Here is an 18,499-nt window from a genome sequence, read left to right as displayed (position 1 = left end):
TAAAAAGACAAAAAAGTATTGGCACAGAAAAAACAGCATCCACACGATTTCCAGCGACAACCCAACTTTTCTACAGCTAAGCGAACTAGATTTGAATTCAAGTCAAAAAAACTGACCTAAAACACTTATCGACCATGCAATTTGGAAAACATATAATTTGGAAAAAGATGTATTGTAAAAATAAGATTTTAGCAAGAATTTCTTTTACTTAAATTCTTCTGGAAGATAATGTTTCTTTGCAGAATACCGAAGTTATAGTCGACAAAAGGCTTGGAAGCAATAAATTTCGCGACAAAGCTCAAACAATTTATATACATATATATTCAAATGTTTATCATATATTTACTTTAGATAATCTTATCAAAAATATCTGTAATGATATTAAAAGCAAGGAAAAATGTCCATCGTTAAAACAACAAAAGACTGATCATGAATATATCAATAAATTAGCATCCTAAATATGTGCCACGTCTTCGTCACTAGAAGCCACATGAAAATTCCCTCGATACCGTAACAAAATTCCAAATTTTGTTTGCAAAAGTTCGGACAATATTCCTGGTGCAGATTCATCGTAGATTGCATCACAGAGAGGCAACAACTGAAAAGAATTGCTGAAAATTATTAATTGAATTTGATAGTGGGTAAAATAATTATTTTTGTAACCTATTCCTTTCGTTAAATATTACGAAAAATAAGAATTTTATATGCTATTTTTGGTTGCTGATTACAATTTATCGAGAGTAATCGTTGGTAAATAATATACGCTACAGCTGTTAATGAGATCAAATGAAGGAATAGTCTCGCATCAAAAAATTATAAACATCAGCGCATAAAGATTGTTGTAATATATATATATATATATATATATATGGAAGGAACAAGGGAATTTTCGATATAATATGGATAACTTCTCAGAAATGCTGGATTTGTAAATTCGTAAGGAGTCGATTTTGGTATTTTTTTTTTTCAGAAATTTATTTTTTCAGAAAAATTTCATAAAAATTTGAAAAAATTTTCAAATATGGATGCGTATGAAATTAAGGTACTAAAAACTGCAGAAAAAATTTTTTTTCTAGTGATTTGAAAACATTTGATTGAACCAGAATCCATGCAGTGAAAAAATATAACCGAAGAAAGAAAAATATCGCTGACTTGAGAAATAACAAATACTGATGTATATTGTTGCAAAGACGATTGCGGCGCGCTTTTCAAATGATTTAAATATTCACTCCAAAGCTTCACCATGAAGGAGTCAGTGAGATAGCGTAAATGTGAAGATCTGGAGAAATATTGTCATTTCCTTATAAAACCTGTACTACAACTTCAAGGAACACTGCAAATGTCAAATATATGCAAGGAATGATTACGACAGTTATAAGAATAACATTACAAAGTCGAAAAAATCTCGACATTACAGAAACAGTTCAAATCCTTTTCATTTTAATAACCTTATCATTGCAAGGTCGCGAGCCAACATAAAGGCAACTCGAGAAAAGTGGCAGGCATTCTGGGTAATATTAATGGAAGAACACTGCGTGGTAGACAGTGCCCAATCAACTGACAGTCCCATATCAGACATTTCCTCTATAAAACGATTCACATTCGATTCACTTTCCATATGGTATGCTTTCCAACGCTCTTCCTAAAAATGTTTATGAAGGAGCTTAAGGAACTGCACAAAGTATCTATAATATATTGTGAATTTTACAGGAACAACTTTGGGAGAAAAATTTAATTCTTTGGCAAACATATGGAACATTATATTAGGGTCACAAAAAAATTAAGACTTAAAAATCGACAACTTTGAAATTCAGAAACCAATCACTTAAAGAGGATTAATGCAATCCACTCTCGACTGATGAAGGATGGTAATTATACTCCAGTAAAGTCTCACCGCTACGAAAGCAAGAAAGTTTCCTAAGGTATTATAGAACTTACAGAAACTCGAAGACGAACTGATTCGATTATGTTGCTAAAATTTGTTTCAATTGCAATCTTAAGTGATGGTGCAAGCAGACGATGTACTTCAAAAGACAAATCAACACCAACTGTAATTAAATTATCGCAATGTATCATCAATATTCGCCAAGTATGTGCAAGCACTGCCATTGTTGGTGCCACCTAGAAAAAACAAAAAAAAAAAGATTTCTAGAATTTCCCTCTTTTCTGAACTTTACTGAAATAAATCTTGCATGCACACAAACTGGCAGAATGATAATTTTCTTCTTTTAAAACAAATTCCATAGTGATAAAAGCCCTTCCAAACAGATTAATGTTTCATTGATTATATACCTCGATAACATGCTTTCGTATTAAAGACAGCATAACACTTAATTCACCAGAACACCAATGCAATATAAGAGAAAAGTGTTCAGGTTGCATCAAGAATTCCTTAACAACATCTGATATAACATCTAAAAACTGTTGTGATAACTGTCGTACATACGACAATGGTTCTTCGCTCATTGTCAATTCTCGAGTAGTTGTCCGCAGCTAAAAATGAATTAAAAAGAAAAATTTATGAAAAAGTATCATCCGCAGTGAGAAAGTTGGCAATTTCAAACTTGACTTATGATATTTTCATAATTCAGGAAATTTCGTGATTTTATAAGAACGGCAGTGAATTCTATCATTAAAAATCTCTATATCTTATCTTAAAACTGAAACTTCCAATGCCAATCATTTTCAGTAACGTGTTCAATAACACGTAAAACGTGGATAGTGCGACAATGACAAATGATTATCCAATATAGGAAACACCATCGTAAAAGTGCCAGTCAAAATCAACTGTAAAAGCCGAAAGCTATGCTTTATATTAACGAAAAGTCCTACTAAAATACACCAATTAAAGAAAATGGATATCGAATTCGAACATTAAAGGAAATGGATAGAAATTGGGCATTAAATAAATTATATGAACAGCTCTTACTCCGTAGATTTTCTAATCTTTAAACAGTCTAACAGAGATTTTCCAATCGTAAGAAAAAATGCAGTTACCCATACATTTGAAGTAACAATATTCAAAAAACTTTAAATGTTCATTGCCATTCTTCATCACCTCATATCCGAAGAAAAAAAAAAACATAAACAAGTAACTAACCACTGTGCTCCTTTTTTTCAAGTAAAGGTCAACTGCTTGTGAAGCTCGGCCAAGAATCGTTAAAAGGTTGATTGCTTTCTTGATAGCTCGAGGACCACCATGTAAAGCACCTGGACGACGAACCTGCACTAATAAAACATAAAATTGAGTTATAAAAATAAACCTCTCTATATCAACTTTCCAAAAGCATTTCAAGGGTTCCATTGTCATTGTTGAAAAATCATTTTCGTGTTAATAAAATCACCTTGCCTTTTCGCTAAGTAACTGCACAATTTGGGTTTCACGAAGTGTCAGCTGTGCATCAATTGTTGCTTCTTTTGTGTTGCAACTTTTCCATTCCATTATCAACTCTACCTAAAATACAGATTTGTTCGATCCTTTAATTTCAAAGTCCATACTTCTCCGAATCAGCAGTTTTATCCCACTTCGACCACAAGCTTCTCTAAGAATTCAAATATTTTCTTATGAATTGAACTTCGAAAAGTACCGCGTGTTCCATATCTCGATGAGCAATGCAATCATCCAATTCTGCAGGCAATTCATTGAGCCATGCACTTTCATCAGGTGATTTAATAGCAACCGACTCCGCAACCGGCATAAATTGATTACCTAATTCCATCTTCGCTGACAGGTCATGTCGACGTTTCCCACGGATTGTTGCTTGACGTACTAATGATCCCTCATGAAGGAGTTCTCTTTTGGCATTCTCGATGCAGTCCAACCATTCTTTTTTAATTCGGGCATTTTCAGCAAGAAAAAACCTGTTTGGGAATGTTTCTTCAAGATTAAATTAATTTCTTGACGTAGTCTTATATACTTGAGAATGAAGCGTATTGAAAGAAAATACGTGTTCCCAAATTTAACTGAGTTTAGTTCCTCTTTCAACTGCTCTAGTATACATATTTTCTCTTAACGTCTACCATGTATTTTAGTGGTATCTTATTGATAGAATACCTCCATATAGACAAAATACCTTTGTCCTGGAAAAATCAACAACTTAAACATGCTGGTCACAGTTTCGCCATTTTCTCTATCCTTGATATTAACAGCTGCTATATTGTTCAACGGATGTGAAGATTCCAACTGAAAACGATATTTTCCTAAAATAATAACATTTCTTAATACCATATATGATACCACATATAAATGAATAACCGATGAAATTTTACAAACTAAAACACATGAAGAAATATAACCTGAAGATGGTTGTCCAATGAGTAGTCGGTCTGATAACAAAATAAGCATTACATTGTGTTGTGGCCGCATGTTGTCGCTGTCCAACTGAACTACTTCACCGTGCATGATTACTCGATCAGAAGTTGGTAAATTATTTAACATAGACTGCAAGGGACAAGTTGCAAGTAAGTGGAAATAAGCCATAAAAGAATTTAATGCAAGCAGCAACATGACATCTCAATAAGATATATCACTGCTGCTTTGAAAAGTACTGCCTACTATCAAAACATGTAATTGAAAACCTACAGCAATACCGTCCATTTTCTGCATCAATACATTCATTGGGTTAACGCTGAATGAAGTGTGAAGACTGGCAGTTCCAATGGAAGAACGATCTTCCCCAGTCATCTGCATCAGTGTTTCAATAAGCATCCGTTGATCTGATAACAGTGATGAAAGTTCATATATTTCCCGTTCCAGATCTAAAAAGAAATAAAAGCTTGCGAAGAATATAAAAAAAAAAAAGCTTATACAAGAAAAGTTAGTAAAAAAAGAAAAAAAAAAAGAAGCAAAAAAGAAATTTTGAATAGAAATACAACTACAACTGAAATTGTGGATTTATATTTGTATTTGGTTGATGAACCGCATTCGTATGCAATATTTTAAATTCTTTTGATCACTTTGAAATGATAAAACATGCTTAAATTTTACAAAACGATTAAAAAAGTCTACGAAATTAAAAAAGCTCAAAGAGTTATATAATTACATAACTGATCGGTTAACAGATGAAAAAAGGTTCCAGGGCTCGTATTGTTTAGACATTTGTTACCAAAATCGTCAGCAAAATCTATTCTAGAAAAAGCACAAAGAAATCTTTTTAACCTTACATATTTGGGAGAGTATTAATGGAATGGATCAACGGCAAAACTATATAGTGCTGAAAAGGAAAAGGATACATTCAACTCTATGAAGAAACGTAACATGAAACTTCTCTGGCAGTATCGATGAACTTTTTATAGTTCAAAAAGACACTCTTCTTCACTAATTCCGATGATTGTGCATTAGCTACATTTAATCTAGCGTGAAATGCTTGCAACTGTCGTGTTTCATCGCCACTTTTCATACCTCTTAACTGGTCCCGAACGTCTAAAACGATAAAAAACTAAAGTTCTTTCACTTCATTTCTAAAAAAGAAACTAATTTGCCAGGACTTGACTTGTCATTGTAATCCGCGTCAAAATCATGTTTGGGAGACATTCAGCTACAAAAGTGGAGTGAATTACACTTTAGAAGATAAAGTAACCTACACCTATAGCACCAGAAAAAATTTTAAAACTTTACAATACATTTTTTAGTTAAAAATTCAGCAAGTTTGAAGTGATATCCAAAAAAAAAAATTTTTAAGCAAAAATACCAACAAGATATTGCGTCAAAATCCTCCTCACTAAAGTGATCATCAATCATCGAATTTTCCATAGTATTTGAAGATATCATCGAAGCCTTCAGGGAATATTTTAAAATGGTAAAAATGAACGAAGCAGTCCATCTACACAACTCCAAATACACAATAGATGGAAGCATACGCGACCGACATAACTTACAACGACAAGCATACTTCAAACATGCCAAATACTCCAATCTTGATAAATACCCTCCTCTCTCCACCTTGTCAACCCCTCCTCTCTGATCCACTCCTCCTCCCTTCATTGATGCAGCGAGGAATCACGGAAAGCGCTACAACACAAGTATCGGTTGGCGGTTTTTTGAAATTTAGGTTGCAGTGGTGTTGAGTACATGCCATTGAGCGGTGATTTGTTCCCGATATGGCTAAAAGATTAGCATCCGGGAAACGAACATTGAAGGATTAAGCACACTAAGTGATTGATTGATTGATGGTTGATTCATATGTCAGTCCTAGAATGCTTTCATCGATCTTGAGAATGACCTCTTTCTTTATAGTGTAATAGCTCAACGAGTGATTTTTTCTTAATTAACATTTGCAGCAATGGGTGTGAAGGATCTGTCAAAGGTGATCGGTGACCATTCGCCAAATAGTATACGACTTAAGGAATTTAAAGGATATTTTGGTCGAAAAGTAGCAGTGGATGCATCAATGTGTCTCTATCAGTTCCTCATTGCAGTGCGACAAGATGGATCACAGCTTCAGACCGAAAGCGGCGAAACAACGAGGTGATTAATTGATAATACTTATAGTTGTAAAAAGCTGGATCTCTAAGATGACGATGAGGCACCTTGTCGAATATCAGTGCTCATGTGTTTACACCGCGCTATACACCGTTACGTGAAATCTTGTCAATGTAATAAATGGTTTGATTCCGCACAATAATCCACCAGCTTGCTCGTATTGGTTCCAAATTCTTGGTAATACTTTGAAATGTAGTCCGAGAAGCAAAAGCATTTTCTTAGTAAATAAAGCTAAAGTGAACTCTGCAGCATAAACACAGGCGATTTTTAAGTTTGATTATAGTTATTATTTCTTTGAAGAAGAAATAGTTTGCAACAAATCAGTGTTCGGCTTAATTGCTAATTCATCTGGAGCAAAGCATTATATGTGAAAGTATTAAGGATGACTCGATCTTTTTTCAAGTCATTTGCTTGGCATGTTTTATCGAACTATTCGAATGATCGATAATGGAATAAAACCAGTATATGTATTTGACGGCAAGCCACCGCAGATGAAAACAAGTGAATTGGAGAAACGTACCGAGCGAAGAACCGAAGCAGAAAAACAACGAAATGATGCAGTCGAACTGGGAGACGAGACGTCCGTTAACAAATTTGAAAAACGTCTTGTAAAGGTTATCACTTTTACATTTCAAATTCTTCAAGAAGAAGAGTGTTTACTTGGATTATTGTGCCATATTCTGTTCTTTGTTTCACTTTCAGAACTTTTTCGTTTTATCCACAGTTCCTCTTAGATACTTAAACAAGGATAGAAACCGAATGAAAGTAGTAGTTCATTAAAATCTTTTTTTTGTACTGCAAGTATGTTCTTTCTGTGTTATTACCATTAGAAAGTGTTTGTTTCATACACTATAAATTATATCCAGTAAATTGGGAATTTGCAGCGTTAGTTTTTGGATTTTCAACTTATTGCTTTGTAATTTGAAAAGTATTTGTTGCTTTTTACTTTCTGTAATACCTAGGAAGCATACATGAAAATTATTTTGTTGCGTAGTGCTGTTTTGGTCAAGTTTTCTGAAATTTGAAGGTTACAAAAGAACAAAGTGAAGAAGCTAAACGGCTAGTAACGTTGATGGGAATTCCAGTCCTGGATGCACCATGCGAAGCAGAAGCTCAATGTGCCGCTCTTGCGAAAGCTGGTAAAGTGTTTGCTACGGTTTCTGAAGATATGGATGCACTGACTTTTGGTTCACCCATTCTTTTGCGTCAAATGATAGCAAGGTTAGCCAAATATGATTCGTAGAATGGCTGGAGTTCATTGAAATGTGCTAGCCTGTGTTAATTGAAGCCGAATAATATCATTCGGAATAGAAATATCAATTTCTTAGCAACAATCTACCAAATTTTAATCTGATTTGGCATCCTGTATAATTTACAACTATTCAGGCATGAATTTTTGTTGAAATATAGTTGCCTATTATATTAATCAGATGCTATTATGCAACCGTGATTGCCTTGTATTTCTTGTAACTACAAGCCATGTTATTCTAACTTCAGAATTTTAATAAGGTAATCGCATGCAGTTCACAGTTACCTTTTCTTTATCATCTTAAATTCAGTAAATGTTTGGTTAAATTTTTAATGGTTTTCAAGCTTTTTATTTCAGCGAAGCTAAAAAACTGCCAGTGAAGGAAATGAATTTAAACCAAGTTTTGAAAGATTTCGGAATGAATATGGGACAATTTGTAGATCTCTGTATATTGCTGGGTTGTGATTATGTATCAACAATTCGGGGCATTGGTCCAAAAAAAGCATTTGAACTTATCAAGAAGTATGAATGCATAGAAAATGTTCTTGAAACAATTAATCAAACGGTTTGTAGGTCTTTGTTTACGTATGTGTTGAAATTGTTTTTAAATTATTTTTCAGATTGTTACATACTGATAAATCGAGGTGTGTTTTCAGAAATATCCAATACCCCAAGACTGGCAATACAAGGAAGCACGACGACTATTCTTGGAACCGGATGTCATGAACTGTGAAAATCTCGAGGTAAATAAAAATGTTATGAAGAAAATTTTTCCAAATCAATTTGAATAAAAACAGATAATTTCAGTTAGTTTGGAAAGAACCTGATGTCGAAGGAATTGTACAATTTCTATGTGTTGAAAAAAGTTTTAAGTAAGTTTATCAATTTCACTTTTTGATTTTCTTAGAAAGTTTTGCGAAGATTTCGTTCGTTCATTCAAGATTCACTAGATTTGCAAATTTTTCAGTGAGGACAGAGTGAGAGGTAGTTTAACCAGAATGCAGAAAGGACGTCAAGCTGCACAACAAGCCCGTATTGACTCATTTTTTTCGGTGAGTAAAGTAGTTACCTCTGAAACAACAAAAAGAAAAAATGAAGAGAAAAATAATCTGAAAAAACGAGGGCCGAGTTTGGGCAAAAAAGCGAAAAAATGAAGAAGGAGTCCTCAGCTATTTCCTGATCTTCAAGCCAAGTTTAATCTGAAATGTCATGGCGATTACGTTTTTTTTTTTTTAATGCTGTTTACGCAGAATTTCCATACCCGTTATTCTCAATTTTAATATTTAGCAGATGTACTTAAGTTCCAATTTTTTGGAAAAGAAATTTTCATTAATTATCTTCAAAAATTTTTTAAAGTAATTATATTCTCTAGAAGAAATGGAATTTTAGTTGTTTGGTCTTTTCTTTGTATATCTCTTCATTTTTAGTATTTAAGCTTCTCGTTATGATGTTATTGTTTTGTTTGTTATTCTGATTCCATCTAATTGATTTCTGTGTATTGCACTAAAAGGGATATCCCTTGAAATTTGTTTATAAACCATAAATTTTTTTTTCAAAAAAATATACTAGTATGAGAGGTTGTCTTCACTTGTTCCGATTTTTCCTTTCTAAATTTTGAATAAGACAAATGTTGTGTTTTGCTTTACTTTTACACATATCTTGTGTCATTTTGGTTATGGAAAAATGTTTTTACCGAAGTTACTTTTTTTTATTAGTTTTTTTTTTACTAAAGTTTTTTTTTACTAAAATTACTTTTCAGTATGTCTTCGTATACTGTTTAGATCAGCTTTATGTGATTGAAGTTTATGTTTGCGTCTATTTGAGATTGCAGATATTTTTATTTTTACGCTCGGAGTGCTTTCAATCATTAAATAGAAAAGTTTAGAAAAGATCGGAGTTATCCTTGAAAAGCAAAATTTTTGGTCACTTTAAGTTAAAAAAATCAATCATGAACTTAGTTAGTGCGGTATCAAAAATAACATTAAGGCTCAGATTCTTTTCATATAATATTCGCTGGTTGATTCCATAAGCAAGTAGCTAGATGAACATCAGCTGAAAGTTTTCTTTCACTAATGAAATGAGGTAAACGTAAAAATGAGCGGATGTTATGTAGTTAATTCGTGTTTAATGTTGGATCAGTAAGAATCAAAATAAGATTCCATAAGCTGTGGAAAGTTCATGTTAGCTATCTTATATAAGCTTTTCGTTATTTACTCGAAAAGAACGAAATTTGAAATTTTTGGGAAAAGACTTCGAAATTGATAAAAATTTCTCGAAGTTGTCCTTTTGCATGAATGTTAACGGTAAAATTTCATGAAATCCGAAGATTCTAACTGGTGTAATTTGGTTGAGCACAAAGTGTGCAGAAAAAAGTAAATAGCCATGATTCGCGATAATTGCCATAATAATCAAAAAAGTGAGTAGAAGTCTAAAATTTATCGAAATTATAAAATGTGGAAATGAGAATTGAACATCCGCGTTAAGCTGCCAATCCATTTCAACATATTAACATCATTTTCATGTGCGATGACTGACTCAAAGCAATATTAAGCTGCACAGAATTATCGTATATGCTTATGTTCTGCGTGGTACTACTGCATAAGTTGCTAAAGTTTGTCTTGTAGGATTCGAGATTATACACAAAATGAGTTCCACTAAGTTAATCATCTTGCGCTCATTTCTCGTTGTAGCTGCAAAATGTCCTCTGTGAATTGCTATCAGCATTTGCGCAACTTCGAGAAACTCGCAATTTCCAACTGTTTCTCCTCAACTGTCATTTCAGAATAAGCAAATAGTCTCACTCACGGTCTTTTCTGTCTGTCATCTCCTCCTCCATTATTCGCTCGTGTCGTATCTCTGGACTTGTATCGTCTCCTTTCATTATGTCATAATTTCAATTAGTGTATTGAATTAGATCAGTAATATTCCGACTGAATTACTCTGTTTTGTGTGATGTGTCGCTGTGAATTCCTTTAGTTCTATGATGTGGTTAGGTTATCCTGAAATCCTTCAGATTAACACTCTTGATTAGTGATTTATTTGTGAAATAGATATATAAATACGAATTTTGCGTTGTTTTTTATTTTAACGATAATATTTGAGGAACAAATCTTCCAGTCATCTTATGCCGGATACACTACAATTTGAAATAGGTATGAATAAGGAATATGACAGTTCATTATTCTAGATATTGAAATGTTCATTAAATCCTGCGGTAATTTCCAAGAGAAACACTATCGTCGGCTATTCTTTTATGTTTGAAATGTTAGTGGCATTTGAGGGTTGTCTGTGTATGCATTATGTTGTTCATGCCAACATAGCACGTTTCTTACCTGTGTTCAGGTAAGAAATAAATAGGCGTTTATGTATTGCTTTTCATTCCAGGTGTACAATGAAATGTTATGTAAAAACTGCAGTGATTTTTCTCGTCTTTCAAGCTAATTAGTGTTTTCCCACAAAGGTATCTTTTAATGTTTTTCCAAAAAAAAAAAATCGTATCCAAAGAAAAAAATCACTCAACAGCTTAGTTTTGAAATTCTCAGTTGTGCTTAACATTTCAACCTTAAGAAAAAGAAAAAAAAACTGAAACAAGAGTAATTAATATGGACTTTTATTTTTTTTAGACGTTTAGGTTCTCCACGGTATTTTTGCTTTTATTTCTTATTTTTATAGTTTATTGAGGAAATGTATTCGAGGCACAATTTAAGTAATTTCTTTATTCCAGGTGCTTTTTGTAGAAATAGAAACTACCCATGGTAATGCGTCTCATATTTTTCTCACAGTTTTGTTTTCTTCTGTTAATTTCTTGTATCAGTTGTGAAGATTTCTACCGCTTGCTTGGGATATCTCGGGAAGCTGATAATAGAGCAATTAGAAGAGCTTTCAAGAAGCTAGTTCTGGTCAAACATCCAGATAAAAATCCTGTGAGTTTTCTTCGCCTTGAATTTTCCAGGAGATATAGGTGTGCAATCATGAGAAATTGCATCAAAATCGCTGAGTTGTGTTCCTGATGTAAATAAGCCTTAATAAGGTTGCGGAAGGGATACAAAATTTGGATTTAAGACCAACTGTTTAAAATTATCCGCTGTTTCATTTGATAGTAGTTTTATCAGTTATTAATACTTTACTTGTACTTTGAGAATGATAAAAATGCACATAAAGAATTCATGAAGCTTTATCGTGCTTATGAAGTGTTAATGGATGAAGAAATGCGAAAAATATATGATCAGCATGGTGAAAAAGGTTTAAACGATAACTTTAAAGAAAACCATCAGTACCAGCCGTGGCAATTTTATAAAGATAACTTTGGTATGTATCTTTAAACACTTTAGTGAATATTTCACCGGAATCGATTTTAATAAAAGGTGTGGAAAAAGGAATTGAATTGAAAGAAAAAAATAAAGTTTAAGTGTTTCGTATTTAAAAACCGTAAATTTCGAACTGGTAAATTAGTTATGATTTTACGTTGCAACAACAGATATTTAGAGTAATCAATGGAATTCTTTTTAAACATTTTATGTGATTAAAATAATTTAGTTGCAACATATAATTATTGCTACTGGATCAAAAAAAAAACACGAAAATTTTAGGGAGAGTAAGAAGTATACGAATTATTTTGTATATTTCTTATTTCAATATAAAATTGAAATTAACTTATCAATTCGAAATTTGTATTTTTTAAATAAGAGGCATTTAGGTTTTTTTTTTCTTTCAGTTCGATTTCTTGGGACATCTCAATCCTTTTTTTTTTTTTTTTTTTCAACTCTATTTTAGGTATATACGATGAGGATAGAGAAATAATAACATTATCACGATCGGATTTCGAAAGGACAGTCTCTGAAACGAATGAAATATGGTTCATCAATTTCTATTCTACATTTTGTTCACACTGTCACCAGCTAGCACCTACCGTAAGTTCTGTTTTTTCCTTTTTTTTCTTTTTTTCTTTTTTTTTTTTTTGGAAAGTTTGGCTAGGATATTAACTTTTTAGTGGCGAAAATTTGCTCAAGAAATGGAAGATGTTCTGCGGATAGGTGCTGTAAATTGTGCTGAAGATCCTATGCTTTGCCATTCAGAAGGTGTGACGGGTTACCCAAGTTTGGTAATTTATCCTCATGTGAGTTTCCGCGCATTTTTTGTTTTTTGTCTTTCGCCTATATATTATTAATTAACATTATTTGTTAGACTGACTTTTGATTAGATTGGCATGCATGCGCTTCAGTCTTATATCATCGGACTGTTTTGACATCTTTTTGCAGGAAACTTTTATTTAGAAAAAATCGTTTCTTCAAGAAATAGAATCAAGGTCAGCACGAAAAAGTTGATATAATGAACAAGGAATTTTCTTTCGCTGCAACTTTTTCCATAATTTAAACGATTTTAACCATCTTTAACCTACGAAATTGATTTTTATCGAAAATGACAGAATATATTACTTATTTGTTAATCATTTATTCCAACATGTTTCTTTCAGCGTCATTTTTTCCACGGACAACGACAACTGAATCAGATAGTAACATTTGCCATGAAATACGTTACTGGTATTGTACTGCAGTTGATGGATTCCGACACTGACTTATTTAAGCTCAAAGAAAGTAGGAAAGATGCACATGGATGGTTACTGGATTTTTGTGAACGTCGGAGTAGTGATTGTTTATCGGAATTGAACAGGTTGTGTTATTTTCCAACTCTATGAAGTTTTCTATGATTGAAATGACAGCACTTTTTTTGGATCTGAAAAGTCAATCTTGCCTTCGTACATCAGTGGTCAATCTCAGCATAACTTGGTTGATGATGGCCAGTAAATCCTCTCCGTCATGTGTAGCAAATACTAGATAAAAGTGCTGCTTACGGAATTTCCGTCATTTTTCTTTTTAAAGTTTATTTTTTAGTTAAAACACATTGTTTACTTTTAGTCTATTCCTAATCTAATCAGTACGGTTTTGTACATTTTATCACAAAATAAAAACAAATTATATTTTCAGGAAAAAACTTGCAGCAAATTTGCATGGTCTTGTAAACGTTGCGAAAATTGATTGCGACGAATCAGTGAAATTGTGCACATTGTTTAACCGCAGAAATGGAGTGGTGTATTTCCGACCTGATGATGGAAGAGAACCCGATGATGCGCGGGTGTGTTGCATTTATTTTGTTAATCTATAAGTTCTCAGTTCGGTTTTTAAATATACTGAAATCAACTGATTTTTCTGCCCATATATTATTCATGAGAAAAATTTTCATCGCTAAAATCAATTTAGGAGATTAATAGTCTTGACTTCAAAGAAATAGCGGCTGCCGTTTTGACATATGTTCCTGATATACCTTATATTGATAAATCATTGGAGAAAATTGTTGAAGGTGAAGCTTGAACAAACTTTTTTTGAATTTTTGTTTCCTTTTTTGATTGTTTTTATTGTTTCCATTTCATTATTTCCTTTGTTGCTCATACTTGTTCTGTTTTTCAGCTCAAATTCGCGACCATTCATTTCTGGTTAGATTTAGTTCGGGTGAAGTAGATAGCAATATTCATTTGAAAAAACTATCAACGAAAATGATAACTGGGGAAATTAAAGTAACTTTTTGGAAAAAATGGATATCTTAGATGTATTTCACTAGCTTACCAATATATATTTTAGCATGACGTTAACTGAACTCTTCATTGTAAAAAAACTTTTATAATTGTTGAAACTGAGCTAATAATTAAATGATTAAGCAGCATTGCTTAGCAATTTTTTAGGAGCTCTGTTAAATTAATACTTTCTGTTATGTTCATTTCATTGCAAAAATCGAACAGTTTTAGTGAGCGTAACTTGTTGAAATGATCATTTAAATATGCTTTGTTTCATCTATTCTCGTGTCGTAAAGTTTTTATTTCTATATAGGTGTATTTTGCTGATTGTTCCAAAGCAAGGGTTATATGTGAGAACTTGAAGCTGAATAAACTTCCAAAATGGGTTCTGTTCAAAAAACAAGGAAGCTATGAAATATATCATGGTTTGTTTTTACTGCATCATACAAATAATTTTCTCTGTATCTTTCTATTATGGCATTTGTTTTATGCTTAACGAAAATATTAAGTGTTTTAGTCGAGGGCTGCATTCAGAATTAGACGTTGGAGTTTTTTAATAATTCTTATTTTAACGCAGGCAAGATGGAAACGGTGCATGATATTGCCCTATTTGCTATGGAAAGTCATTCTTCACCACTTGTTACTCTTACGCCCGAAACCTATAAATCTGCTATCGATTCCGGTGATGAATGGCTCATCGATTACTATGCTCCAGTAAGCTACTTATTATTTTTTATTGGTTTATCAATTCTTGTCCCTCCAGCTTGTGTATTTTACTTGCAGTGGTGTCCACCTTGTTTACGTTTGCTCAACGAGTTAAGAAGACTGCATAACTATGTGAAAAATATAAAAATTGGGACTATTGATTGCGATCAACATGGTGACATTTGTAGAAAAACGAATACTAATGCGTAAGTTTTAGAGTGATGAAGAAACTGTGAGTTTTCTTTTTCCTTCTAAATTTCTATAGTGAACGAGGTTTTACAATCATTTTCAAGCTTATGATTTTTATAAATTAGTGGAAAGAATGTATTTGACCGGTAGTGAGTGTTTATGACCAATGACCATCTCCGAATTTTGCTGCGCACTTGTCATTTTTTTTTAATTATTTTAAAATTACATTTTTTGCAGTTACCCCAATATAGTGTGGCACAGCGGTGGTAGGTCTTTTGCTCGTGCAGGCTATTTGGATGTTATTACAATAGCGGAATTTATTGAAGTTAGTTGAAGAAATCTGTTACTTTTTCTTTCGGGGAATTTTCAAATGATTCATTGCTAACTATTAAAAAAATGTGATTAGGATACACGTAATCCAATAGTGGTCGATTTATCGCCATCGGATTTCAATCGACTGGTTTCGGATGGAAGACAAAGTACTATTTGGCTGGTTGATTTTTATACGCCATGGTGCGGGCCTTGTAATCAGGTATAGACGTTTTTGAAAATCAAAAATAAACGGTAGAATTTTTAACCTCTACAAATTCACTCCAGCTATTTTGTTGATTATTAAATAACACAAGCTCGATTTTCAAACTGGTACAGTTAGCACCTGAGTACAAGAAGCTCGCTCGAAATATGCGCATGAAGGAAATCGTTCATTTTGGAATGGTCAATTGTGATCATCATCGCCAGCTGTGCATGAATTTAGGTGTTCAAAGTTATCCAACCATCCGACTATATTCCTCTGCTTCTTACACCGTGTTAGTATTATCTCTCATTGGCTTTCTGTATTGTTGAAAAAACTGGTGTGCAGTGATTTGAGATGCTATTATGTGATATTTATTTTACTATTTTATCACTAGTGGAATTACACTCTGTGTACTTATTTGTTGAAATCTTCCATGTGCAGGCTTTCATATTTCTCTTTCTGAGAATTAGTCAAGAAGATAGGGTTACAGAGATTATCCTTCAAACTGGTGGCGTGATCACCGCTCGATGGAAGTATGGCTAAGAAATTATTTGCCATCAAAAGTTATAAGTATGGGAAACGATTTCTTTGTGAAGGTATTGGAAGATGATGAACCATGGCTAGTCGACTTTTTTGTCACTTGGTGCTCACACTGCATTGAATTTGCACCTGTTTTTGAGCGTGTTGCTGAGGTATGTTAGAAAATGAACTTATGATTCCAGGAATTTTAAACAGATGCAGAGTCGCTGCAGAACCTTCTAAATTCCCTCTCTTTCTCTTTCTCTCTCCATTCTCAATATCTGTTTTGTGGATAAGTAGGTCATTTCTTTCGATGTTGGCTTGTTTTTGCTCAACGTTTTGAAATTACTGACAATATAAATTAATGCGGGAATCAGTTATTTTTCTTTTTAAATTCTTAACAATTTAAATTATTGGAGAAATATTGTATGAGCAATACTGTTATATGCAGGTCATTTTTGTGCAGCAATTTTTCCAGTTTTTATACGCTTATTTGGCAAAAATGCAAATAGCGATAAATATTTATAATTTTTCATAATCTTTTATCCTACTTATAATTTCGTTGTCACCACCTTTTAATCCGATCCTTTTCCAGGTTTTGCACGGTCGTGTGAAACTTGCAAAAGTCGATTGTGGACTATGGCCAAATGTTTGTCGGAATGTTGGCGTGGCCATTTACCCTACTGTTCGATTTTATGGTGGCTCACGAAATAGTCATATTCAGACAGCTAGTGGAACTTCTATTGAATCTCAAAACGCAGATAATATTGTGTATCAAACTGAGAAAGAACTGGTTAAAATAAATCGTCTTTATAAGACTGAATTATAACGGATTATTCTAATAAATCGAATTTGTTTTCCTGTCCTAAATTTTAGTCATCCAGTAAAGAATGCAGAAATCCCTATTTGAGCAATTTCAAACTTTATTTTCAAGTTATGGAACTTCATTATGGCTAGCAAAGAGATCAGAAATAATTAAATACTGTATAGAGCAAAAATTTACCGCTTTTTCTGATGGTTAAAAATATTTTTACGTTGGAGTATTAATAATGAATACATATATTTCACTAATATGCATTATGTTGACCTGTTTTATGTGCCTTCTATTTGATTCGAATTTTTCTAATATTCGTATTTTCACTTGCTGAAATTTTTTTATGATTTTCAACCTTATTCTAAGTTTCTCCTCTTCATTCTAAATAATTTCCTGTAGTTTAATACCTATTTCATGCCTTTCCACTTATGCATAATTACATATTCCTATTATTCTGTAGAATGGTTATTTTTAAGATATACAGAAAGGATTTTCAATGCCTTTTTTCCATTGACCTTTAGATATTAGAGTTTTTTTACATGAAAATCATTGTTGGTCTGTTATATCAATTTATCTTTTTTCACTTAATTTACCAGCATTTCCATTACACTTTTTATGGTCAAGATTTGTGCAAGTTGATACTTATGACTAAAAAAAAATTCTTTTTTCAAAGAGACCTTAGGCATGAAAATACAGAACGGAAGCAAGTTTCCGGTTATAAAAACTATATATATATATATATATAAAGATGGTTATAAAAACTAAGAAGACTATAAGACAACATCGGTCAAATACTAGAATAGTCACCCTGAGATACTATTTAACTCTCATTACAGTTTGTTATGCATGGAATTTGTTTAGGAGGTTTACAAGCACTCTATGTTAATTAATAGATTGGCGTAACAACTCAAGATGAACTATTTTATTTATGTAAGCTTTGAGAAGAAGAAAATAGGGTAGAATACTATTTTTGGAGGGTCAGAGATCAGGCTGGGACAGGTAATGCCAACCGCCATTAACAATCGTCTGCCAAAGTTTGTAGCTTTTTTTATATATCTTCTGATGGGTTCTTCGTACTACGTTGTTTCCTCTCCACTTTCAAGGTCAAAAGTCTGTCACTAGTTTGTTGAGGTGTAAACAAATGTGCTATCATGTTTTTTATGTCAACCAAATTAGGACGAACATCGTCAGATCAACTCTAAGAAGTGCCAGTCTTGGTGAATTATATCGTTCGAGCTGGAAATAAATTCAGTTCAATCCACTCTCATTCATTATGTCATGACCCACTACTCGGAAAATTCCATGAACAACGAGAAGTAAATCTCGATCCGAACGTAGAACGATTGTGATAACAATGATAAGGCTTGCATGATAAATCACTACCTGTATTCACGATCACACTTTTCAATTTGCAATAACCTGCCAAATTGGACTTCTATGTAGTCATTATTCAAGTTTCC

The 18,499-nt window shown here is 32.8% G+C and overlaps 3 protein-coding genes across 9 annotated transcripts; 2 read left to right on the top strand and 1 right to left on the bottom strand.

The window, feature by feature from the left end:
- Window positions 1-454: 454 nt before the first annotated feature.
- Window positions 455-5,770, bottom strand: Bma-exoc-8 (Uncharacterized protein; the record flags this gene model as incomplete). Of its 6 annotated transcripts, XM_043080570.1 has the most annotated exons (13): window positions 455-598; window positions 1,153-1,279; window positions 1,449-1,642; window positions 1,939-2,121; window positions 2,293-2,493; window positions 3,101-3,223; window positions 3,371-3,454; window positions 3,588-3,861; window positions 4,074-4,200; window positions 4,297-4,441; window positions 4,583-4,758; window positions 5,258-5,422; window positions 5,695-5,770. In XM_043080570.1, 13 exons carry the CDS (start codon window positions 5,768-5,770, stop codon window positions 455-457), a joined length of 2,019 nt encoding a protein of 672 aa, XP_042936504.1. The 6 variants fall into 6 exon arrangements, with proteins under 6 accessions (XP_042936504.1, XP_042936505.1, XP_042936508.1 ...); XM_043080571.1 differs by having other exon boundaries at window positions 4,074-4,441; XM_043080574.1 differs by lacking the exons at window positions 5,258-5,422; window positions 5,695-5,770 and having other exon boundaries at window positions 4,583-4,708.
- Window positions 5,771-6,281: 511 nt separating this feature from the next.
- Window positions 6,282-8,884, top strand: Bma-crn-1 (the record flags this gene model as incomplete). Of its 2 annotated transcripts, XM_001901353.2 has the most annotated exons (7): window positions 6,282-6,466; window positions 6,885-7,095; window positions 7,509-7,702; window positions 8,088-8,295; window positions 8,387-8,473; window positions 8,538-8,602; window positions 8,698-8,884. In XM_001901353.2, 7 exons carry the CDS (start codon window positions 6,282-6,284, stop codon window positions 8,882-8,884), a joined length of 1,137 nt encoding a protein of 378 aa, XP_001901388.1. The 2 variants fall into 2 exon arrangements, with proteins under 2 accessions (XP_001901388.1, XP_042936503.1); XM_043080569.1 differs by lacking the exon at window positions 6,282-6,466 and having other exon boundaries at window positions 6,898-7,095.
- A 2,598-nt stretch (window positions 8,885-11,482) lies between these two features.
- On the top strand, window positions 11,483-17,054 carry Bma-dnj-27 (Uncharacterized protein; the record flags this gene model as incomplete). Its single annotated transcript, XM_001901352.1, has 16 exons — window positions 11,483-11,653; window positions 11,870-12,038; window positions 12,504-12,640; window positions 12,721-12,846; window positions 13,204-13,400; window positions 13,715-13,862; window positions 13,988-14,087; window positions 14,195-14,301; window positions 14,612-14,723; window positions 14,876-15,012; window positions 15,082-15,209; window positions 15,430-15,517; window positions 15,599-15,724; window positions 15,841-15,998; window positions 16,197-16,398; window positions 16,821-17,054. The coding sequence occupies 16 exons, from the start codon at window positions 11,483-11,485 to the stop codon at window positions 17,052-17,054; spliced, it is 2,340 nt and encodes a 779-aa protein (XP_001901387.1).
- Between the last annotated feature and the right edge of the window lie 1,445 nt (window positions 17,055-18,499).

This window comes from Brugia malayi (assembly GCF_000002995.4).
Source record: "Brugia malayi strain FR3 genome assembly, contig: Bm_v4_Chr3_scaffold_001, whole genome shotgun sequence".
Taxonomy (NCBI): domain Eukaryota; kingdom Metazoa; phylum Nematoda; class Chromadorea; order Rhabditida; family Onchocercidae; genus Brugia; species Brugia malayi.
The sequence above is the reverse complement of the archived record's forward strand: the minus strand, read 5'-3'. Positions and strand labels throughout refer to the sequence as shown.